We start from the raw sequence: 26190 nt of genomic DNA, 5'->3' as shown, positions 1-26190 counted from the left end.
GACTTCTTTGAAGTCTTCAAGAGCTGAGATCAAGAGGCCTCTCTTAACAATATTATTAATGACAAAGATATGTTAACACAAGTTGCCAGTTGGTTTAAAGCTGTAATTGGGGAGCATATCGCTAATAATATTAAGACCAATAATAATTTATATCTGTATTTATAACTCTCAGAAGCAGAAAACCAGCTAGAGAAGGAGTTGAATTGCTGGATGAAAAGGGAGTTACTGAAGTAAGATAAGGAGATTGTGGAGAAGCTGAATGAATTCATTGAATGAATTCATCTGTCTTCACTGCTGAAGATGTAGGGCAGATACCTGTGTCTGAACTGGTATTTTCAGGAAGGGAGTTGGAGGAACTGAGGCAAGTAATGGTGATAAGAAATGAAGTTCTAGAACAAACAAGTCACCAGGTCCAGAACTGAAGTGTGACATTGCTGATCTTCTAACAAGAATATGTAACATGTCCTTAAGGTAGGCCTCTGTACCAGAGGAATGGGAAGTGGCCAATGTAATGCCAATTTTAAAAAAGAAATCCAAGGGGTGGGGGGATCTAGGAAGTTACAGGCTGGTTAGCACAACATCTGTTCTGGGAAAATTGGTAGAAAGCATGATTAAAGATAAGCATATAGAAGGACAAGTCTTGCTGAAGAAGAATCAACATGGCTTCTGCAAAGGTAACTCCTGTCTCACTAACCTTTTAGAGTTCTTTTGAGTGTCAACAAGCATGTGGATAGGGGTTATCCAGTAGAAATTGTTTACTTGGACTTTCAAAATGCTTTACAAAGTCCTCACCAAAGACTCTTGTGCAAACTCAGCAGTCATGGGATAAGAGAAGTTCTCTTATGAATCAGTAACTGGTTAAAGAACAGAAAATAGAGTAGCCATAAATGGACAGTCAAGCAACGAGGGATGTAAGCAATGGGCTCCCTCAAGTATCTGTATTAGATCTGGTGCTTTTCAACTTGCTCATAAATGATCTGTAGTTAGGGAGGCTGGTGAGATCAAATTATTTAGGGTGGTTAAAACAAAAAGGGACAGAAATGAGCTCCAAAAGGATCTCTCCAATTCGGGGAAAATGGGCATTAAAATGACAAATGCGGTTCAGGGTAAGCAAGTGCAAGGCGATGCAGACTGAGGCAACTTCCTGTCCCTCCCCCTCCCATTTCACATATCCCCTACTGGGGTCTGAGCTGGCATGGACTGATCAGGAAAGGAATCTCTGGGTTGTGGACAGGTTGATGAAAACATCGACTCAGTGTGTAGTTGCTGTCAAAAAGATAAATCCCATATTGCAGAATCATTAGGGGAGGAATCAAAACGAAAACTGCCTATATCATAATGCCATTATAATATGAATCTATTGTGTGACCACACTTAGAATACTGTGTACAGTGGTCTGATCACTGCACCTCAAAAAGGATATTGTAGTGCTGAAAAAGTGCAGAAAGGGGAAACCAAATGATCAAAGGGCTGGAGCAGCTCCTATATGAGGAAAGTTTACAGTGTTGGAGGAGTTTTAGCTTAGGATAAGGGTAAGAAGGGACATGATAGAGTTGTATAAGAATATGCATGGTGTGGAGAAAATGGATAGGGATAAGTTTTTCTCTGTAATATAATACTAGAACCTGGGGTTATCCCATGAGCTGAATGGTGGGAGATTCAAGTCAGATAAAAGGAAGTACTTCTTCAAACAGTGTATACTTAAAATATGGAATTTGCTTCTACAAGATGTAGTGATGGCCACCAACTTGGATGGCTTTAAAGGGGGATTAGACAAATTCATGGAGGAGAAGGCTATCAATGGCTACTAGTCATGATGACTATATATTACCTTCAGTATTGGAGGCAACATGGTAGGGAACATAAGCAGGAGTGTGCTACTGCACTCATGTCCTACATGTGAGCTTTCACAGGCATGTGGTTGGCCACTGTGGGAATAGAATGCTGGACTTCATAGGCCTTTGGTCTGATCCAGCATGGCTCTTATGTTTTTAAATGTGAGCACCTTGAAGCAAGGACGGCAGAATTTTAGGCTTGCTTTGTAAGCTTAAATACAGTACTGGCATTGAAAATAGAATAGAGCAAAGTGCTACACAGACTTTCCAAACATGAAACATCACCCACAATGGATTGTTCCTTTTTACAGGTACACTGCTGCCTTTAAAACAACTACACAGTCACTTCAAGCTTTCTTACTCATGGGTGAACTTCTTTACAACTGAGACACATTGAAATCACTGGCTTTTAAAAAAATGAGCTGGGTGACAAACACAGCCCCAAATTAATGATTAAAGGTTTTGAACACACATAAAATATTCAAAATTGAAACAAAAGGACTAGTCAATTAACTCTACCTTTCTGAAATACAGGAGTTCTTAGTTAATGCTGGTTAACATGTCAGCAGGCAAAACCAAAAAGAATGTGTTTAAAAATAGCCATATTTCTACAATGTATATTAACCTATTTTTTAAAGCTTCTCTGTCCTCCCCGCTCCCTTAATGTTCTCTCCTACCCCTCTCAAAAAACACTTTTCTCCTACATGGTAAATACCAGTTTAAAATCCAAATTGGCTGCTCTCTTGTATATGGACAGACAGCACACACAGCTTCCATTGGAAGTGGCAAGACTTAAATGCAGTAAAATGAAAACTCAACTAGTAGGACTGCAGTCCTACTGAATGTTTTTAGTGTTACTTTTCAGTACTTTGAATCACAAATGTTCAACTTCCTCTAAAACCTGATAAGAGACTGAACCAACAGGGAATCATACATGGCCAGCCATTTCTTTACTGAGCAGTTCTTCCACTGTGAAGCAGGTATCTGAGCACTACATGGGGGGTGGGAGGAGATTCAGCATGTTGCCGCCACCAGTAGTCCTAGGAATAAGTGTTGTATATTCACCTCCTGAGCCATGTTGCTTAGGTAACGGCTTCATCATGGATCCTTAAGTCAAACCCAGGGAAAACATTGAGCAGCCACAAACATGTCCAAGGGTCATATGAAATTATCTCAAGATGGAACAATGGAGGATTGATTCAGCAACTTAAGGCTGGTACATGGCACCTTTCAGTAAAAATGATCCTAGAATTCATTCTGTGTATTAACTACTGTGTATTAAAGGAGAAGCACAGGTTATTTATAAAATCTAATATTTAACTAATGCCTTAACTAACTCGGAAGAAACCATCCTGGGTGGCATTCTATAGAGAAAATGTCTTTATAGAATATAGTGCCAACTATAATCTTGAGCCATCAACAAGGGCTCCCTTACAGGAGCACTCCACCGAATGAACACATCCTCTTCTTCCATTTATAACTGCTCAGCTAAGCTTTCTATCTAAATTAAATATTAAAATTATACAGAAACCTTTAAACTTAAACTTTACTCCATTTAATGCTCAGCATACAAGAGACACAAGATTCTTCTGACACATTAACTTGCTCCACAAACAGCCCTGAGCAGAGTTGGAAGCAGAAGCAATTCTGTCTCCTTGGAGATGGAGAGCTGTGTTAGTAAGAAAGAGAGTTTGTGCACTGCAATCAAATGTGTGTCTACTCAGAAGTAAGTCCCACTGAGATCAGTGGGACTTATTCCCAGTTGAGTATAGGACTGAACCCAAATAGACTTTAAAAAAAAAACAAAGCCACAAACACAAAAAACTTGTTTTTCCTTGCTCCAGGAATATACAACCTTTTCGGCCCCAAGGGCTGAACGCAATGCTGTATCGGGAGCTGTGCACACATGCACACTCATGTGTATATAATAGCAGCAGCAGCACTCACAGGGCACGAGTGACAGAGCCCTCTGAGAACACTGCTAGAGTGTCTTCTCAGAGGCAACTCAGCAGCAATGGCAGCCACAACATCAGCAGCGAAACAGCTGCTCTGGATCAGGCAGGTGTGTACATAGAAATCAACAGTACAGAAGCAGCAGCAGCAAAAGTAGTGGCCACAACAGTAAAAAAAAAAAGGCAGTGAACTAGCAGGGGAGATAGGGCACCTGAAGGGGCCTCACACAAATACAGTGTTTGAGTTTTATATTTGTATAACTCTAAGTAGGTTTTAGCAGTGGGGAGGCAAAAAAAAAAAAAAAAAAGGTAGCCATATTGCCAGATTGTTCTAGTGGATCTTGAAATAGTGGCATGTTTTTATTAGCATTTAGCCATCCTAAGCCAACCTCAGAGCAGAAAACAATCTGCTTTTTGTGAAGCTTAGTATTAATAGGGAGCAGTGAGTGTGAGTGAGACAGCGTACACAGGACTGGGCACAGGATAGCTAGGTCCCCAAGGGATAAGCTAGTGTGCAAGCCAGGAGAAAGATCCACTGTGTTGCAAATGTGTTGGAGGGCGCAATCCTATGGGGATAGTCAGCCGCCTCCGAAGTAGGAGGCAACTGACTATCCAATGCAGGGCAGGTGGAGTGAGGAGGGGATCTTCTCTTCTGCACTCCATCCGCCCTGCATTTGTGGCTAGACAGCTGATTTTGGCTGTCTAGGCAGGGTGGCTCAGACGGGGGTGGGGGGTGGGGGAGGTGGACAGCACATAGGAAGCACCGTGCCAGCACTTCCGCTGTCTCCTCCCCACCACCAGGAATACCCCCTTTTCCCCCACTCTGCACTGCTCTTAAGAGCACAGAGGCAGGGACGAACTGCACTGCCTACGAGGTGGATGGGGTGGGGAGGTGTTTCCTGGAAAATGAAAAATCCTATGGCCATCTAGCCACTGTCTAGCAGCCATAGGACTGCACCCTAAATGTAAGTATTTAAAAACAGTTCAATAATTTTAAAGTGAATGGCAACAAAATTATGTTGATATTCTGCAATCATGAAACACCTACTGGTAACAATAAAGCACTACAAATGCAAAAACAGTGAGTAGGTAAAAAGACAGCAGTTATGGGATTCTCATCATAGTTTATGAGAAAACAAATAGCAAAACAGTATGTAGTATTCACAGGCATTTATAGACTACTACTACATTTTTACATTATTATATGTCTATCCTATAGAATAGGATAGGATAGAACAGAACCTAACTGAACACCAGCTTGAAGGCCTAAGTAGCCAGTGCCTATTCAATGATCCAGCTGAAATTAATTATCTAAGCCCAATCAATTACCAGTGAGCATATTTTCCCACTGTATGGTCCACCAAACCACATTTCAAAATAATTTTTGATACAACTGGAACTATGCTTTTCAAAGGAAACCAGGCCAAAAATACTATGGGACACATTCAAGCCCTCTGGTGTCCTAGAAGGAGCTCTTTGGATATCAACTAAGATACACCTGTAATTAAAAAAGAAAAACTCTGTTGTGTCCAATTAGTGTAACTGCCTAGGCTAAGATGTCTGATTTTAACAAAACCTTCTTATAGAAACACCCTTTGGTCTCAGACACCCCTTTCCTGGGTTGTTTGATGTGATGTCTGAACTCTGGGTTGCTTAATCTTAAACCAAAGTTTAACCCAAGAAACACCCATGGTTTGTTGTTGGGTTAAACTCTGGATTGTCTATCCCTACAACAACCCAGAGTTCCAGATTCAGACGTCTCATCAAACAACTCAGGAGCTGGGCTTTTCTAGGTTGTTGATTTAAGCTGATTGAAAGCGGAAACGACAAGCGCATGGGAGGCAGTGTGCTCCCTCCATTGCCTGTAGCCCCGCCAATTCATGGGGTAAAGAACCCATGAACTGGCAGTAAGTGTGAACCAGGTCATAATTGCAAATACCTGGAGGTTTTTCTGGAAAGCTTTGCTTCTTGTTATAGGGCTTCTCAAGATGTGGATTTCTCCTTAAAAATCTTAAACCTCAAGACTATCATGATCATTGCTCTAGTTTCAGAAGCCAATGAGATTAGCACAATTCACTTTGGGGTGAGTATGTAAAGTGACAACTATCCCATATATAGGTAACTAGGAAATAAGACTACAGATCAAGAGCAGGCAACCTTTTGGCCCTGAGAGACTCAAGCAGTGGCAGGTTCAGGGCCGCACATGCACTGCGCAGAAACTCTTCCCCTACACTAATCTTAGCACACAAGGATGGAGAGGTTTAAACTTCCCATCCCTCCCTGCCGAGATGGGATAGCTGGAGGATGAAGCCTCTCCCATCGACCCCCAATGATCCCTTCCGAGATTGCTGGGATCACTGGGGGGGGGGGGAGACTTTAACCCCACTACTATTAGGTTAAAGCCTATCCCACCCACCCCACCCCCAGCAGCTTCTTCAGAGACTTCTCTTTACCCACTATTAGTAAGCTTGGCAGCAACGGAATCCTAGGGGTGAGAGTAACAGTAGCACCAAAACAGGGTTCTTTTCCCCACAGTCCATCTGATCATCTGGGCTGCGGGAAAGATGCGTGGAGCTTGGTGGGCCAACTGTTTGTTGCCAAGCAGATAAAGAGTTCCTTGAACCAAACTCTGTAAGGTTACAGAAAGCCCTTTTTCACTCCTGGAAACAATTTAAGATGAGAGTTGGGCTTTGGTCCATTGTAGCAACTGTCCTTATAAAACCTTGTAGAAACTGTTAGTTCTCGTGAATACATTTCCCCCTTCTTTCAGTCTACTCCAGTAAGCAAGTAGATCTGAGACAGGCTGTCACAGACCTGTATGAATAACGGAGTGTTATCACAAACATGTTAGACAGCTTACAAACCATCTTCCTCCTAGAAACCAAGTTACTGATACAAAATGTAAATCCTGCTAAGTGCTATTGAAACATGAAGACCTTGCTCAAAGGTTACAGTCTAAATAATTGCAATACAAAATGGCTGCTCTGCACTGGATTTAGAGGGGAACCTGGAAAGATTAACTACCACCACAAAAAAACATATTTATCTTCTAATGAATATTTAATTCTAAAGGGTATGGCGATAGGTATCAGCAACAGAATGTCCATAGCAGCTAATGAAAGTAAGCTCAGGAGAGCTGTTATTTAACACTTACTTGTAAATATTAAGGGTTTTTCCAGTTTTACAGAATGATTATTCATAAGGGAAGCATATGAAGTACTCAATATTTATTAGCTGGGTCCCCCACTTCCAGTTCATAGTACTAATATTCTTAATGTTCCTGTCTAGTTCTGCAGCTTGGTTCCTTTTACTTTCAGACTCTCTGATGTGTCTCCAAAAACAGGATCTAGATTAAAATGAAAACTTGGGTTTATATCCTGTCATTCTTAAAAAAGAAGGTAAACTCAAAACAAAGTATGAATTCATTGATGAGAGTAGTGAAGTCAGCATCTTAGTTAACCGCAAAGCTTCTCTTAATAAGTATTCCAGAAGTTTTAACATATTAAGGGTTATGAGAAAAAAGTATCTTCTATTTAGAAGGGGGTATGACTCATCTTTGGGACAGGAAACTAAAAACCAGAGGAATATTGTTTTTGCACAAAACAGCTGAATTCAACATACTACATTCTTATGCTAGAAGCTAAAGACATAAAAGAGTTTCCTGGATAACAGTTCTGTGTCTTGTGTTAACAAGATTACTCTGACCCAGTTTGCACAAATAACCCATGGTTTGTTAACCATGGATGGTTTGGGAGCGAGCAGGAATAAGTGTGTTGGCTTCTACCTGCTCACCCACCTCCTTGTCCCTGGCTTGTTCTCCGTGACATACAAACCCAGAATTCTGGGTTGCTGAGGGAGAAACAGTCCAGAATTAGATCCCATGGTTTTTCACTATCTCATATGAAAAATAAACAAGCTGTGTTGTATGTTAATTCTTGGTAGGTCTGGAAGCAACATGTTGATCATCACAGTTGACTGATGCTACTCTTTCAAATGCTTGCCTCATATGCATTGCACACTAGAACTATAGAATACATACAGAAAGATGGGAGGTAAGGTAAAAAGGGGTCAAAGAACCTCCACTATCACAGTTCATATTGCAGGTCTAAGCAAATTTCCTAGATTCAGTAATAATAATCATACAAGCTAAAACACAAAAGCTTTCAGCCTTCAAGGTTTCACAAAAAGCACACATACACCCTCTAGAAAAGTGCGGTCACCAGTAGCTCAGAGGTCAATTCATAACTTGCAAGTTAAATATAAAGTTTCCAAATATAGGACATCTATATTTGAAATATAGAATCCAAGGCAGCTTTATTATTTTGGGGAGGGGGGTTTCTGACAGCCTGAGCACTTGAGGTTGACAATACCAAGAAGAACATCCCAGCATTTTGATAGTTTTGAAGCTTGGGGATTGATCCTTACAGTCAGCAAGCTGTGGACAGAAAGGACTAAGACTCACCGTACAAAGCTTATTTTATACAGATTTTTCGCACAGAAAAAGGGTTGGCTTCACTGTTGCATGAAACCTTTGAAGGATAATATGTAGCCTTACTAGGTTTATTCTGCAACTGTAATGCAAAGAAACTCTGTAGAGAAAAACTGTGAATTGCTCAGACACAGAATCTCTAAAAGGTGCAGCCCAATGTGACACCCACCATATATAACTAAAACAAGCTAGCAACTAATGACTATGTTGTAGCCATGTGTACTATTCCAGTCACCCATCTCAGGAGATAGTCCTAAGAGCTGGAAAAGGAACACCAAGGGCAACTGTGGGGCCTTTCATTTAAGAAAAAGACAGGAAATGTGATAGAGTACATGATAAAGGGTTTATAAGTTTATGAACAGGGTGGAGAAAATCCCCCCTGCACACAAAAAACTATGTGTGCTGGAGAAGGTTTCAAGTCTAGAATTCATCCTGATATGCTAGTTTTCTGTGTACAGGGATTCTCTCTCTCCCGCCCCCCCATCAGGAACATTCCAATATATAATTGCCCCACCTGCAGTGGTGTGGCATAGTCAAAGAACAATTTTACCATGTCATTTACTGCTTGTACAGACAGGGCCTAAATTGTGGAATTCACTGCTGTATGCCTGTCACTGTGTGCGTTCGCACATTAAAGGATTGGACAAGTTTTGAAGGATGGATCCATTGATGTTAAAATCGAGTTTCCACAACAGGTTGTGAAGTAAACAGCCACTTCACAGAATTCAACAGATCAGGATCTTAAGTACCTATGGAGTGTTCAAGGCATGAGTATATCACCCTATGGTATCATACCTAGGAATATGCCTGTGGGACTACAATGTATCAGCAGCTGCTGGGAGGGCATGCCTTAGAGAACTATCAGGTGATAAAGACACCCCAGCCAGGAGATCATATGGCAGTGAGAAAAAGCTCTATGCTGAGTAAAGTCTGTGGCTAAAGCTGCAGTCTTAATACAATTCAGAAATAAAATGGTGTGGGAATCACAAAATTAAGATTTTGAGCAAAGGAAGGCTTCCCTGCATTTAGATGAACATGCTTGCAGTTTTAGGGGGCATTTACTAAGCAGGAATGTCAGTGGACACTTTGAAATTCATAATCAAGCGTATGAATGCACACAATACACAAGGAGCCTATTTTACTTTAATGTGTCAAGTATTATAATACACCACAGAAATATCCTATAAGCCTCCTATTATTATAGTCACAATTAAGGAGCTCAGTCACCCTGGAGGCTTGCCCAAGTTGGAGCCCTAATATGTTTTATAAGTGTTACAAGACTTTTCATCCGGGGTTGGTAATGAAATTGAACAGGGAGTTGTATACTTGGAATTTATTGCATTTTAATGGAATATTTATAAAGGTGTGGTATAATTAATGAGCCTGAAAGGCAGAGATGAAGCAGTCAAATAAAAAATACTTGAGATTTCAGAAAATGCTATAGTACACACTTCTAAATCTTTTTGTCAGTTTTAGTTTTTAGCCTATATTTTCAGGATTGCTTCTAAAAATTCCTGGTTTAACAGTTTTAACAAATATCTACATTAATTCTGTGCATAATTAAAAGAAAGAGCTTCATTATTTACATTTTTCATTAATCAGAAGTCTGAAGGAAACTGGGGTAGAATTTACAGTTCATAGAATCATGTAACTGGAAGTACACACAAGTTTCTCACAACAGCGCAAACGTACCCATGTGTAGGCAATCAATTGCCTGTAAGAATGAACCACCTCTTTCAGTTTAAAACATTTTGATGCCCAAATGCCTTAAGGCAATTCCTATTCCCCACCTGTGGCTATTTACAAGCCTGCTCTAATCAGTGGACTATTGTCTTTCAGAAATTTTGTTCTTGTTCAGTCGTGTCCGACTCTTCGTGACCCCATGGACCATACCACGCCAGGCCTTCCTGTCCTTCGCTCTCTCCCGGAGTGTGCTCAAGTCCATATTCATTGCATCGGTGATGCTATCTAGCCATCTCATCCTCTGCCATCCCCTTCTCCTTTTGCCTTCAGTCTTTCCCAGCATCAGGGTCTTTTCCAGAGAGTTTTCTCTTCGCATTAGGTGGCCAAAATATTTCAGCTTCAGTATCTGTCCTTCCAAAGAGCACTCAGGGTTGATTTCCTTTAGGATTGACTGATTTGACCTCCTTGCAGTCCAGGGGACTCGTAAAAGTCTTTTCCAGCACCACAGTTCGAAAGCATCAATTCTTCGGCGCTCAGCCTTCCTTATAGTCCAGCTCTCACAGCCATACATTACTACTGGGAAAACCATAGCTTTGATTAGACGCACCTTTGTCGGCAAGGTGATGTCTCTGCTTCTTACTATGCTGTCTAGGTTTGCCATAGCTTTCCTCCCAAGGAGCGTCTTTTAATTTCATGGCTACAGTCACCGTCTGCAGTGATCTTGGAGCCCAAGAAAATAAAATCTGTACTCCCATCACTTTAAGAATTTGCCACAGTTTGTTGTGATCCACACAATCAAAGGCTTTAGCGTAGTCAATGAAGCAGAAATAGATGTTTTTCTGGAATTCTCTTGCTTTCTCCATGATCCAGCGAATGTTGTCGATTTGATCTCTAGTTCCCCTGTCTCTTCGAAACCCAGCTTGTACTTCCGATAGTTCTCTGTTCGCATACTGCTGAAGCCTAGCTTGTAGGATTTTGAGCATCACCTTGCTGGCATGTGAAATGAGCGCAACTGTGCGGTAGTTTGAACACTCTTTGGCGTTGCCCTTCTTTGGAATTGGAATGTAAACTGACCTTTTCCAGTCTTGCGGCCACTGTTGAGTGTTCCAAATTTGTTGACATATTGAGTGCAGCACTTGAACAGCATCATCTTCTAGGATTTTAAATAGCTCAGCTGGAATACTGTCATCTCCGCTAGCTTTGTTGTTACCAATGCTTCCTAAGGCCCACTTGACTTCACTCTCTAGGATGTCCGGCTCAAGTTCAGTGACCGCACTATCATGGCAATCAGGGACATTCAGATCTTTCCTGTATAGTTCTTCTGTGTATTCTTTCCACCTCTTCTTAATCTCATCTGCTTCTGTTAGGTCCCTGCCTTCTTTGTCCTTTATCATGCCTGTCTTTGCACAAAACGTTCCCTTGAGATCGCCGAAGTTCTTGAAGAGATCTCTAGTCTTTCCCATTCTATTGTTTTCCTCGATTTCTTTGCATTGTTCATTTAAGAAGGCCCTCTTGACTCTCCTTGCTATTCTCTGGAACTCTGCATTCAGTTGGGTATATCTTCCCCTTTCTCCCTTGCTTTTCGCTTCCCTTCTATCCTCAGCTACTTGTAAAGCCTCATCAGACAGCCACTTGGCTTTCTTGCATTTCTTTTTCTTTGGGATGGATTTCGTTGCTGCCTCCTGAACAATGTTATGGACCTCCGTCCATAGTTCCTCAGGCACTCTGTCTATCAGGTCTAATCCCTGAAATCTATTCCTCACCTCCACTGTAAATTCATAAGGGATATGATTGAGGTCATACCTGAATGGTTTAGTGGTTTTCCCTACGTTCTTCAATTTCAGCCGAAATTTTGCAACAAGAAGCTCATGATCTGAGCCACAGTCAGCTCCAGGTCTTGTTTTTACTGACTGTATAGAGCTTCTCCATCTTTGGCTGCAAAGGACATAATCAATCTGATTTCAATATTGACCATCCGGTGATGTCCATGTGTAGAGTCGTCTCTTGTGCTGTTGGGAAAGAGTGTTTGCTATGATCAGCGTGTTCTCTTGGCAAAACTCTATTAGCCTTTGTCCTGCTTCATTTTGTACACCAAGGCCATGCCTGCCTGTTATCCTGGTGATTTCTTGACTTCCTACTTTAGCATTCCAATCCCCTATGATGAAGAGGACATCTTTTTTTGGTGTTAGTTCTAGAAGGTGTTGGAGGTCATCATAGAACCGATCACCCTCAGCTTCTTTGGCCTCAGTGGTTGGGGCATAGATTTGAATTACTGTGATGTTGAATGGTTTGCCTTGGATTCGTACTGAGATCATTCTATTGTTTTTAAGATTGTACCCCAGTACTGCTTTTCCCACCCTTTTGTTGACTATGAGTGCTACTCCATTTCTTCTAAGGGATTCTTGCCCACAATAGTAGATATGATGGTCACCTGAATTAAATTCGCCCATGCCTGTCCATTTTAGTTCACTGATTCCCAAGATGTCGATGTTCAGTCCTGCCATCTCATGTTTGACCACCTCCAGCTTACCTTGATTCATTGATCTTACATTCCAGGTTCCTAAACAATATTGTTCTTTACAGCATCGGATTTTCTTTTCACCACCAGACACATCCACAGCTGAGTGTCCTTTCGGGTTTGGCCCAGCCGCTTCACTCTTTCTGGCGCTACTTGGAAATACCCTCTGCTCTTCCCCAGTAGTATATTGGACACCTTCCGACCTGAGGGGCTCATCTTCCGGCGTCATCTCTTTTAGCCTTGTGATACGTTCCATGGGGTTTTCTTGGCAAGAATACTGCAGTGGGTTGCCATTTCCTTCTCCAGTGGACCACATTTTGTCAGAACTCTCTGCCATGACCTGTCTGTCTTGGGTGGCCCTGCACGGCATAGCTTATGGCTTCACTGAGTTACGCAAGCCCCTTCGCCACAACAAGGCAGTGATCCATGAAGGGGTCAATTAAATTGAATTTAATTGAATTAAATTCAGAAATTTAATTGATGCCAACCCAGTCCAGACACCAGCCTATTCTTCCTTCTCCCACCATGTTCCTCTTCCCCAAAACTTTAAATAGAAACCTATCACATTCCATATTTGGGTTGAAAGTAAAATGAATGCCAATAGTTGAGTCTTTAAAGTCTTCCACAGGCTACACCAATTTTACAGAACACCTTCCCCAAGTCAAAATACAGAGAATGTATCAACTATAAATGCATGGAGTCCTACAACAAACCACTGATCAGAAGCTACCCAAGTATTTGAAAATCTATCCAATCGCCGTTTGAAGTCATATAGAAACTTCAATTGTTCAAGGGAGTCACATAGGGATACTCTTAAGTGATCTGTACAATTTATACTCCTTTCTTTCAGCTGTGTATGTAAATGATGAAATTACATCAGTGCTGCTCCTTCAAATTATTGTTAAAAATAGCACAGGCATGATATGCTGATGAAATGGATACACTCAATGCAGTGAGGTAACACAATAAATCAATGGTCTTTCCTAAGGAGAACAACATGAGAAGTTAGAGGCAAAGCAGCTCTGCTATTTCAGCTTGGTTTTTCCTTCCTCTTCTTGCTTATTCAGAAAAAACAAAATTGTGCTTTTAAAATTTATAATTATAACATTAAAATATTATTCCAGTTGGGGAGACAGGTGATTACAGCTGGTGCTTAGTAATTCCCATACAGCTAAACAAGTCATTTTGTTGATTTCTTCTTCCAATAACACATGGTGGTTAGTTTCACCTCAAAAGATCTTCATTCAAGAGAAGAGCTACAAGTGTTTTTTGGCCCCCCATCCCAATGGACTTGACATTTGACCTCTATTGCTACACTGACCCCTATACTCCTTAAATAGATCAAAAGTCTGCATAATTTAACCTTTTTTTTATAAAGGCTTAAATTTATAATGTGCCCTATCCACATAGACTCGGCGTAATAAGAGCCAGAGTTCAGGTTCAAAATTCATTTTAACTTAAGTTTGTTTTAAATGCTATTACACCTAAAGCTGAATAACAAACACAAAATCCACATTTTGCTATCGAAATTTAAAATACCAATAACACTGTTTGCACATACTAATTTTGCATCATTTAGAATCCTGAATTGTAAAAGTGTTAATGTTTTATTACTGGTGTGTGTTGTTTTATGAATGTTTGCTACCTTATTATTGTATTTTTTTATTATTTAATGTTGTAAGCTGCCTTAGGTGAGCTTCTGTTCTGAAAAGTAGCCTAGAAATATTTTTATAAATAAATGGCAGAACAAAATATTTAGAGTTTGAATTGGTCTTCTTTCTCCTTGACCAGGAGTAAACATCCTACTTCATTGCTTTGCTATGTTTTCAACTGACAGTACTCCGCTTCAATCCTACTGCACTTGTCCTAACCCAGCCACACGTTGTTATAGACTCCTGTTCCCTGGATCTCCTATGTTGTTTGTTACAGAGACCTCTATGGCGGAGGTGCTGGCTGATGAAAGATTTGAAGCCTTTTCAGCAGAACTTGTCCCAATATTTCTTTACATTTGGTCCTATACAAAAGTGACTTTTAAAATAAACTTACTAAAAGAACTGGGCTGCAGGAAACTGTATAAATACTTTCCCAATTTTACATGACTATTATTCTTACTTGACTTCAACTGAATTTAAGCACATGTATCTGCATTGGACTGCAGCCATCACCTCCAAACCAGCTCAGTACTTCCAACATAGGACTTCTACTTTTCACTTCCCTCCATATGTAAGTAGTTCCATTCCGTTTAACCTCTTTATTGCTTACATTCTACCCTCATTTATCTTGTTTAGATTCCACTGTTTTTAAGTAAGTCTTACAGGAAGCAGATGCCTATGCAAGCAAAAATGGTAGTGGGTGTGTGAGCAAGAGAAGAATTGTACGGTGAATTGCTGGCAATGGTAGTAAACAAAATTGTTGATGGGACAGTGTTCTTCCACACATTTAAAATGCAACCAATTAGTGTAGGAAAATAACGAGGAGAAGGATTTAAGGGACAGATTGATTTTATATGAAGGTACAATGCCTCTGCCTTAGAAATACAGGACTTTTCTGTACACTGTATTTTAGAACCTGCTAAAGATATAAGTGGGAAAACCCCCCACATACAATGGTCCATGTAGCTTATCTCATATAAAAATCACAAGTCTCTATATTGCCATAATTACTTGAGTTTAGAAGCTGCTATATTTTTGGCATAACTGCTTACCTGTTATACATTCTTGTCATTTGAGAAGGACCCTATGCAGTAAGGTTAGTTTTAATGTTTTGTAAGTTCTCCATTTTACCACGCTTTAAGAGCTTATCGAGTGTAGAATTCATTTCAACATCTGGTTTAATGTACTTTATCCCACACTATGCTTTTGGAAAATATGCTGTGGTCAAGACATCTGGTAAAGTTCTAAAGAATGCTACATGGATAGTGCAGTACTATTTGTTGCTCACGTTGTTCGTCCAACAGCTAGGGATGAATAATTTTGTTTTGTTTCAATTTTTACATTCAGGGACATTAATTTCAGCTTCCCCAGTAGCAGTAAGATAGCAGGAATTTCCATAGTTTACCAAACACTACACCAATTATTTTTTATTTATTGTTTTTAGTAGGAAGAACTCAGACTACACTGTTTGAAACTCTGATCATTCATTGGATTACTGTCAGAGTGACATTCTAATTCTGTTCTATGCACATGATCCCATGGGCATGAAAAGACTGTTCAAAATTTGTGGAAGTTAGCTCAATTTACCATGCAGACAAAATGACAGAAGCTGAACTTTAATACAAACTAAACTTCTTTGAATCACTTAGTATTTAGCGTAGTCAAAATTAACTCTTTTTGCTTCACAAATAATTTAGGCGGCAATCCTATACTCACTGACCAGGGAGTAAGCCCCACTGAACTCATGGGACTTTCTTCTGAGTAGATATGTATAGAACTGCACTATCATGAAGACTAGACCTGGTTTGCGCAATCAAAAAAGCCCACAGTAGGTTGTTTAAGCCACGGTAGGTTGAAGTGTGTGCAGGTGGCCCTTCTGAATATTCAACACCCAGCCCCAGTTTGTCTTGTCGTGTGAACCTAGGGATTGTGGGTTATGCAACAATAAACGTCCCTTGCATAACCCATGACCAGTTTTTGAGCTTTGCAAGGGTTGTTTAACCCTCGCATAACCCACGTTCCTTTGGTTTACCCAACATGACAAGACGCTCCTGGGCGTTGAATATTCAAATCTCACCCACCATGCACCACAGCCCACCATGGCTTAAACTACCCACAGTAGGCTGTTTTGATCATGTAAACCAGGTCTTAGTCTCCATGTATTACATACAATCAAGCAACACTGCGTACAGAAGAAATAGTCTAAGATTTTCCATTACAAAATGTTGCTATGTTTTAAATATGAAATAAGTTATTTTAATTAGATCCTGTACAAAGAACAGTTTTGCCTGGGGAAGAAGGGTAATATGAAAAACAATTCTAAGATGTTATTAATTTTTAGATTGCCATTTCAAAACTGGATACTGAAAGGCTCAGTGGATTTCTTAGAGGCAAAGTGAGTTAAGGTTTGCTTAATCCAATGTCCCATTCTAAAATCTTAATGCAAACAGAGAGGGCCAACCTATACAGATTCATCAATACTAGAAGCATATGCCGTCAAGGAAAAGCACATTACAAGCATGAAGCATGTCATCTTCAAATGGGAACTGGCCATTCCAAGAACTGGAACATTTTCCAGTTAACAATAGAAAAAGAACTGGACCAACAAAGCAGTGGAAAGCAACTTGGGGTTGCTTAAAGTGAAAGCCAATTCAGGCATTGAACATTCATTAAACAAGGCTCTGCCCTACTTGCCTCAGACAGGATGTCAAGTTCAGCAACTGCTATGCAAGTCTCTTCTTGTGCAGCTACAACTAAAGCAGGGCTGCACAACCTGGTTATAACTCTTCTTCCATGTACTAGAAAAACTAAAGGCAAATTCGTGCTCGACCAAGACACAAAGCAGTAGGCATAAGAGCAAGCTCCTGTGTATTGCTTGCCTCAGTCACTGACTGCATAGCTACAAACTGTATCTTCTGAACGCGCAGCGAGAAATAAAGATTAGTGGAAAGACACATACCTGCATAGTAATGTAATGAAGAAGAATTACTCCTGTTGGTTAACTAGAAGCTTTGAGTGCAGGTGCTACTATAATTGGTACAGAATAGTTATAGAAAGATTTCTTGCACTATGGCTGGTAAATATACAGGGTTAAACAAGATAAACTAGAGGGGAAAATGTGTCTTCTCTCTCAGCTACCACTAGATCAGGCATATCTTTCTGATCAAGAGCAGCAACAGACCAGAAAGAGCACTTCTAGAAATTAATCATGTCCTGATTTATCCAAAATGAACTTAATAACATTTGCTTCCAAGTACTGTTATTTTACAGGCTAGGTTCCAGAAAGACAATACAACTTGGTTTCCACTTTTCCAGCTGAGATTGCTATACAGCGCAGAAACTAATGGGGTGCTTATGCCCCACCGCTTCTGTTGAGCATGCAGCCCCCACTACTCGTGCAATGGCAATTTAGCGCTTCCAGGGCAACCTGAAACGAGTGAAAACACTTATTTCTAGATGGAGGCAGGTTGGTGGAGAGCGCATAAGGGAGCACCACTGACCTGCCTCCTTCCAGAAACAAGCATTTCCACTTGTTTTGAGGCTCCCCCTAGTAAGCACTCAATCTCCCTTGCATAGTTGTGGGTCTTGCTTGTGCAATGGAATTGGTGGGACCCACTACTTGCAGAAATCAATCAGTGGAAGGGCGTAAGTGCCCCACTGGATCCTTCCCATTGAACCATCATTTCCTTCATTCCTGATGGTCAGGTGTGTCATTGGTTATGTAGCCAAAACAGCATCACCCACATACAAAAGGGCAGTATCAGCAGGCTTGGAGGAACCCAAGGTTTGCAGATGTATGAAAGAACTGGGAACAGGAGTGGAATGGAGTATTGTGAAGGAGGGCATAGCTGACCGGAATGGTGAACGGGAACACTCCACACTGCAATTTTTTGTTGCAGGTCCCTAACACAATGAATTTTTTAAAACAATTGAAGAGGTTTTAAAAAAATCACCAAGGTTCTCAAAATAATTATTGCTGTATTCATTACGGAGAAGGAGGAATTTAAGTAGAGAGGCTTATCCAATGTTACATGGGAAAAAATTGGTTAAACTACACAGAATTCTAGACCAGAACTCATTTCAGGAAACAATTAGGCTGGCCTAGAATCTGCTGATATCTAGTTGCTATTAGAGACCAAATCTAGAAATACTAGCTTATTGTCAAGTATAATACTAGTTTATTGTCAAGCAGAATTTCTGTGCATGAGTTTTCCTATGATCTGATCTTAATTTTCCAACATTTACTGACACCAAAAACACTTTTCCCCCCAGAATCAATTCTTAAATAATTTTCAAGCAAGCAGAAATACATATTTTTCTCTCAAAAAATAAGAATATCAATCAGGAATATTATGCAAAACCCGTAGATGCACCTTTGGAGTGTTTCCCTGAAGGCCTCTTGGGTAATGACTCCTCAATGGAATGTGCTGATGTATGTAGTGCATTTTCTAAACTGTTACCGATGCTGTTTATGGGGGTCTCCGATCTTGAAGCAACCTGGGGAGGAAGAAAACCACATGAAACAAACTAGTCATTTTTACCTCTCCAAATTAAAATAAAGCCTCGTGGTTTATTTGAAAGCAATGTTCCTGTTTACAAGTTGTTTTGTATAGTGTAGAAAGTTATCCTATACTCTCAGTGAGGATCAAATAGATATTACATTTTGGAGATATCCAAGTTATCACATAATGGTTCAGTTCATACTGCAGGTTGCATCACAGCAACAATTCCTGGGTTGTTTAACTCAGGAATTGTTGGGATGAGCAGAGCACTCAAGCTGTGCGCTCATTTCTATGTTTAATTAACAACCCAGGAATTGCTGCTGTGAGGTGCGAACCAGGTCATTGTGTGTTGAAATGTGGTATACATATGTCCAATTTTTCTATTCTCAAAGCTGCAAATGAGTCTCTTACTTCCTCAATGTTTTATTTTATCTGGAATATGTTAAATCTTGTTCTCTTTCCACAACCATCAAAAATTCAACTAATACGCTGACTTACTATTATTAAATACACGTATAAACAAAAAGTCCTAAGTAGTTCCAAACACAGTATTTAAGATACCCAATGTTGCTTTGGTTGGGGTTTACTGCGTTCTGGTTAGGGCTCACTACAACTGTGTAGCAACTTTTTCCGCTGAGTATCATATCCTCTGATGCAATGTATAGTCAAGATTCCTCAGAAGGAGGAAATTCAATGGAACAATTGTTTACACCATCAGCTGTGTCTTCTGAGGCCCTTCTCTTTTTTAAAGTTACAGAACGCAACAGTCAGAACATAAGCCATAATATCCACTGTCTTACAAAACAATTCAACATTCTCCCAATACTTCAGTCACATATGTTTACTACCTGTAGGCACAATAGGTCTTCTGCACCCCACTCTACCTGCACAGGAGCCAACCAGTCTGTGCTGGGTTCTTTAGCTTGCCTGCTCTCCCATTACTGAAATCTGGCCTCAGGATCCCAACAAGTTGTTCCTCATCATCCACCCACACTTGCGTCCAAAGTCAATGGACTCCTTGCCATCCTTCATTCACCTTCCACACAGTATCAGGCTCTCTGTTCTTCCCTACGATTCCCACAGTCCCTGAACCATGGGAGTAAGTGCACCATCCATCGTTACTATCTTAAGAAGATGCCAAGACTAAGTGTTATTTCCAACGCATACACACCACTCTAGTAGTGTGCCAGCCTAAACGTAATTTCTCTAAGTCATCTTGGCCTCACCTCCATACAAAACACAGCTGCAGTGGCAAACACTAACTGAGGGCAGGAAACAACATTCATCCCAGAACTAGGAATGTCCTCATTGGTGACCCATAGGCTGGAATTAGTAACATGATAAACAGGACCTTTGTATAGTAAATCAACATTAAAAGATTTCTGGGGGGGGGGTGTCCCCAAGAAAAGGAGATAAAGATGAATTTTGCTCTACAAGGAAGCAAACTACTGGATGGACTCATCCAGTAACACATAAAGCCAATACTAGGCTACGAGGAGACTTGGGGTAAAGACATGTTGTTGTGCTAGGTTTCAAACGTAACTCACAAAAATGTTATCATTAAGGATGACAAGCAAAGAGGGTGATACCCAAAATATCTCTTTAGAGATTGCGTCAGTTTTAACATTTGTTTGCTAGAGATAGAACAGTGAAGCAACACAATTTGCAGGTATCAAACTATTCAAAACACTGAGACAGGTATATCAGGTAGGCACATAAGAGAACACCTTTTCTGTGGCAGCAACCAGGATATAGAACCTCCTGCCACAGAAGATCCACCTAGCTCCATCTGTTAGGTTTTTGCGACCTGTTCAAGAGCGATTTGCTTAAGACGACATTTAAACTTGGCTAACTATTTTGTCTCTGTACGTCTGGATTGTTTTCTAACATGTTTTCTTCTATTGCTGAGTTAACCAATTGCTCCCAGCCTCTCACCCACGGTAATATGCCCCTTTCTTCTCTCCCCACTCCTGTGCAAATTCCCCTCCATCCATGGTTTGCATTATGCCTGCATCAGCATTACAATTAACACTACCCAGATTTCCTCCTTTAAGCAGGATATGAAAATGATTTGCAAACTCTGGTTAGAAAGAAATCAGTTATGTGCCAACCACAGTTGGCATTGATACAGATATAAAACTGTATAAAACAGATAAAAGCCACAGTTAAAGCAAATCATGGAAAGGAAGAAAAAAGATGTGCTGAAGTGGTGAAGAGTTAGGCACAGGGAATGCAAATACCCACAGCATGCAGCTTTCCTATCTTTTAATCATAGTCAGGAGACCAGAAGTGTTATGCCTGTACCAGACCTCATTAAGATGTTTAGGTGGCTCATTTTCAAACTGACATTCTAGAAAGAACAACTTTTATATCAGTTTACAGATAGCCAATTCTTTTCTCTGTTTAATCATCTCAAGATTAGAAATCATCATAAGAGTGTTGATGTTATTATCTTTTAGTAAGTCCATGACTTGTAGATTTAATTTAGATAAGCAATGAAATTATGTTCCTCATAATATGGCTTTAATTTTCCCCCAGTATTCCCTTTACAGATGTTGCCAACTCTTAACTGATTTGATAAGTGCTGAACTTAATAGAAAACGTGAAAAAAGCATTCTTTACTTCAGCTGCTGAGAGTATGTTTGGACAAGTTTTGCATTTGTTACATATCAATACCTGTACAGATGTGGCATGATGTGAGCTGTAAAGATGTGGACTTTTGGTTGACAATAGGAAAGTGTGATCAGCCAAGAATGGCTATTTCATGAAGGACTTAGTAGTAGTTCTTCCATCCACATTACCTTAGCTATTTTTTTTGTAGTCTGTTGTGGTGTTAAGGTGCATCTCAGAAGACTCTTTTTTAAACAGCCTTCCTCAACTTGGTGCCCTCCAGATGGTTTGGACTACAACTTCCAGCATTCCTGACCACTGACTGCTGGCTGGAGTTGATGTCCAAAACAGCTACAGGTGGCCAGAAATGAGTACAGCATTATTTTTTTATTATTATTATGAGGTCCTATTGTACCTGTTAGCATAGTATGCAATCATGTTTTTGATGCAGTCATGAGTAAAAGAGCAGGTGAAGCCACTAGATTGTTTTAGTACAAAGCCCACAGGATGCCAAAAGGAAACTTTGTTCAGAGATTCTCTAGTCCCATGTGTTAAGGGATTCCCCTTCCAAGGCCCTTGCTGCTCCTGCAAGTCTTGACTATTGCATGAAATACATTTCACATTCTATTTGGCAGTACTTAAAGTATAAGCTAGACTTGTATTTTTTTTTTCTCGACCAATATTTTTGTATAAACATGTGGAGGTGGCACTGTGTAATGTACAAGTATGTGAACAAGCCCTCACATCTAACAACACTTGGGGTATGGACAGACCATTTAACTGGGGCTGCTTGAGCATGTTTGCAGATCCAATGCTTTAGTCTGAAAACGATGAAGTATTTACTGGAATCTGGTCTCAAGAAGTCACTTGATTCCAAGAGGTGAAGGTCCAATTCTTTGGAACACAGAGTGTAATAAAAATGTTCACAACTTAGATTAGGGTTTCTATTTCTTGAACAAGCAAGAAAATAAGATGTACTGAGCCATGGAACAATCAAGATTCACCAATACAATGTGCTTCACTCTGTTTTTATATACCACCCACAACAGTTTCTATCTCTTCTACATATACTAGGAAGTAAGTATTCTACCAAGGTAAATCGTAGTTACCCTCAGGTAGAAGCTTCCATTCAAAGACCTTCTATCAGTCTCAGAATGGACTATATTGTGTCAGACCAAACAAACCAAATAGAATTTGCACAGTGGAAGTACCAAAGGATAAATCCTGAAAAGCCTTCACTTGACATATTTAAGTACTTCCGATGTACTTTCGACAGAACTAATACTGAGCTGTCAGGTTTACCATACGAAGCCACAAAGGGAGAAGCAAGCTTGCCTCAGAGGCCAGTGAGAAAAGGAGAAGCAAGCTTGCCTCAGGCCACTTCTGAAGCATCAAAACAGTTAAATGCCTGCACACAAGTTTTTTCTCTAATTATACTTCTCCATTGGCATTTAACCTGTAATTCAAAAGCCACTCAACAGTTCATCTCTGCTTATTGTTACCAGATATTTTGATACAAGAAAAGCAAAGAATTGGAAAGTGTCAGAAGTACACATGAATAAGAATACCTGCAGGAAATAAGTCCAACCTGTAGCATTACTTTATTAGATCCAAGGTGCATACATTATTTTCAGTTACCTAAAGCTGTTAAAAAAAAACACTGTCAAGTACAATTGTCATTCAGTTTTACTAATGACCTTAATTATTTTTACAGCTAAACAGACCCAAGACTGTGTTTTTGACTGCTGGATAAACACTCGCAACTAACACAAGTTTCTGGCCCCATCTACTCCATAACAGTCTTTTGCTCCCAAGCCTGTTCTCCATGTGAAAAAACCAAGACCTCTCTTTGCCCCTCCAGCGTTAGCCCACTGTATGCAGGAAACCATTCTCTTAGTCCAAGCTCATCTCAAGAATGACATATAAAAACCAGTTATACATCTCACGGCACAGTCACTGCCCTACTTGGGACCCACTGCTAAGCAGCTTCTGATCATAGGGCATGGAACTCCAAATCCTATTAGGATTTAAAGGGGATGCCAAATTCTGGCTGAAAGATGCCCAATTCTATAAAGCAGAAAATAGGAAGGAGTGGATGCACAAAGGTAAGAGAAGTGAGTTTCACACAGTACATCTGAGAGCGAAAGGAGGGAAGTGGGATAAGAAGGATTTGTTGGCCCACTGGCAAAGCTAGCTGCCAGCCACTGTGAACCACAGCTATATGGCACTCTTTCCCAGCGACATTCCAATAGATAACTCCCCCCACCCCACCAGGATAAAGTATCATCTTTGTCCTTTCTACAGACCCTGGAAGATAAGTCCCAGGATATAATACCCACCTTGTGACAACCAGGACATGTTCCCATGGCGCTAGCTGTGGGAGTGATGGGGCTCTTGCTGGTACTGGCAATGATGTTTTGGATCTTGGTGAGTTCTTGCCTCAGCACTTGCTTTTGGTGGAAACTGAAGGCAGGATGGTTGGAGGCCATGGTGAAGAGCAGCAAAAACTCATCCCCAGTCCGGCCCTCATTGAGCTGCAGTCCATAGTTGTGGATGACAGAGTCAATATGGGTGAGGGTGCGGAAGAGGACCCCAGCTGCTTCCCGGTGGGACGAGCCCAGGAGCGCAAGTGAGACCAAGAGTTTGCTGCGCACCACCTCATCCGTGAGGTTGGTGAGGCTGCCTAGGTCAGCCGGGTTGTTGGCCTTGATTTCAGAATCCCGCAGTGAGTGATAGTCTTTGCGGGCCAAGTCCTCTAGGCAGGCACCCAGGAAACGCAACTCGAGGGGGATGCACAGGTCCAGCAGGCCGCAAAGGAACTCCACCCGCTGAGGAGAGGGCAGCTCAGAAAACCAGCGGTACACACTCTCTCTCTGCAGTCGTGGGCACCGCTTTTCTACCATGCTGCTAATTACTGCCACCAGAGGCAGCAGAAACCCCCCTAGGTCAGAGGGCGACCACAGAGACCGTGTTGCAAGGGAAGAAACACACACGCACACACGAAATGCAGATATAAGGCCTAGTCTGTAGGAGCTTAAAAAAATAAGAGGCAACAGAGACACCAGAACTGACGGGATAGCTAGACAAGACCCTCCCCCCCCCCACCACAAAAGGAAGAGAGGGACTGGGCCTGGGGAGAGGAGAGGAGAGGGAAGCAGACTGCTAAAATAGGGGAGAAGAGGGCTCCTTACTGAAGTGTGTGTGTGTGTGTGGGGGGGATAGGACAAGAGGGCAGCCGCTGCAAGAGATGCAAAGAAGAAGGGCCCTCAGGTAGTGGGGGGGGGGGGAACCGAGATCTAGGGAACCTGGAGGGGGAGAGAAAAAGAAGGGAGGGGGAGAAGAGTGGGAGGAACACAGCTGAAGACCCTGATTGGAATTAGATTGGGGTGGGGGCAAATGAGAGCCCTAATCAGGTGGGGGAGGGGCAAGGGCCCTCCTCAATGGGCTGGGGGAGGGGCAGCGGAGGTGAGCGGGGGCTGAGACACCCCCTGGGGTGAGCAGGGGGGGAGCGGGTGGGCCTCACGTGTGCGGCCGAGCTCGTGTGAACCCCCCTCCTCAGAAACGGAGCCTACGCGGGGGGAGGCGCTGAGGGAGCGCCTAGGCCCGTGTTTCGCGGCTGAGGCGCGAGGGCCTTACTGAAATTATTTTTCCCACCCGCCGCCGCCACTTTTCCCCTCACGGGGCGGCGGCTCCTTCCCCCCGCCTCAGCCCGGCTCCCTCCATCCCTCTCTCCGGCCGGGCGGAGGGGAAGAATAACCCGCCTCCGCGCTCACCCTCGCTCCCTTTTTTAGCGTTTGCCTCCGCCGGCCCCGTCGGCCTCCCCCCGCGGCCAGTCCACCCCCTTCGCTCGCTCGCCCGGCCGCCGCGCCGTCTCCTCCCCCCCCCCCCGGTTCCAACCGCCACTAGTGCGGCAAATAATCCCCGCGGTCAGCAATAGGCGATAGCGGAGGCGCACGCGCTGCTGTTCCCTCCTCCGCCGTTATGTGTGAGAGATTCCAAGGGCGGAGGGATCCCTTCCGCTATAAGTGAAGAGGCCCGGCCGGCTGGGAAAGCAGGGGGAGAAGGTGAGGCCGGGACTCGCTCGCGCTCGCCGCCCCGCCCACTCCTCCCTCTGACGCGTCACGATTGGCCCGTGCTTCCCCGCCCTCCGTTTCATTCCTCCTTCTCCCTGCCCCCACCTCCCCCGCTTCTCATCTCCCACCTAACGGCAACCGCGCGCGCCCGTCGGACAGCCGCGGCTGTCAATCACTGCCCGCAAGCGGGCTGCGATTGGCCCATACGCTGGGGAAGGGGGCGTGGCGTGGCAGCAAGAGATCTGTTTCTGTGCGTGTTAGGGGCACGTGCTGCCTCGCCGCGGTACGGCAGAAAGAGAAGCGCCCGGGCCAATAGGAGACTGAGGACGGGGGGGGGGGCTGGTAGCCTAGCAACAGGGAGAGGAGTCGGGGAAAGGCTGAATTGATAGGGAGGAAGAGGGGAGGCGAGGAGGGGGAGAAGCGGTGGTTGCTTAGCAACCGAGGCAGTAGCCATGACTGGGTCAATTGGGAGGGGCCTTGTTTTTGTTTATATAAATATTTATTATTTAAGAATGGCTGGCTTAAAGGGCAGAGGAATGTCTTTATTTATTCGTAAAATTTATTAACTGCCCTTCATCCACAAGGGGTCCCAGGATGGTGTGCCCAACAAGGTCATCCAGGGAGTTTCATGGCTCAGTGCGGTTTTGCACCAGGATTTCCTGGGGGAGGGCTTCCATATGAGAAAGTCTCTGTGGCTCAGTGGCACAACTCTTGCTTTGCATGCAGAAGATCCTGGATTCAATCCGCAGCTTCTCCCGAAAAGGCTAGGAAATAATCTTCCTTGAAACCCTGGAGAACCATTGCTGCCAGCCAGTGCTGACAATACTGACCTAGGTGGACCAATGGCCTAACTCAGCATAAGATGATTTCTTACGT

At 42.3% G+C, this 26190-nt stretch overlaps 1 protein-coding gene across 1 annotated transcript in view; it reads right to left on the bottom strand.

The window, feature by feature from the left end:
• The window catches only part of ZCCHC14 (zinc finger CCHC-type containing 14), a 46393-nt gene extending 21896 nt beyond the window's left edge, over positions 1 to 24497 (bottom strand). The window contains exons 1-2 of the mRNA XM_084812818.1: positions 23581 to 24497; positions 18503 to 18626 (exon numbers count right to left, since the gene is read on the bottom strand). Coding sequence (XP_084668944.1) covers positions 18503 to 18626; positions 23581 to 24144 — 688 coding nt within the window. The 5' untranslated portion in view covers positions 24145 to 24497. The remainder of the gene's footprint in view (positions 1 to 18502; positions 18627 to 23580) is intronic.
• Positions 24498 to 26190: the final 1693 nt, after the last annotated feature.

Source organism: Heloderma suspectum, chromosome 8 (assembly GCF_057233095.1).
Source record: "Heloderma suspectum isolate Gila_16-S chromosome 8, 16-S_ref, whole genome shotgun sequence".
NCBI classification, from domain to species: Eukaryota; Metazoa; Chordata; class Lepidosauria; order Squamata; family Helodermatidae; genus Heloderma; species Heloderma suspectum.
This window is presented reverse-complemented; position numbering and strand designations above follow the sequence as displayed.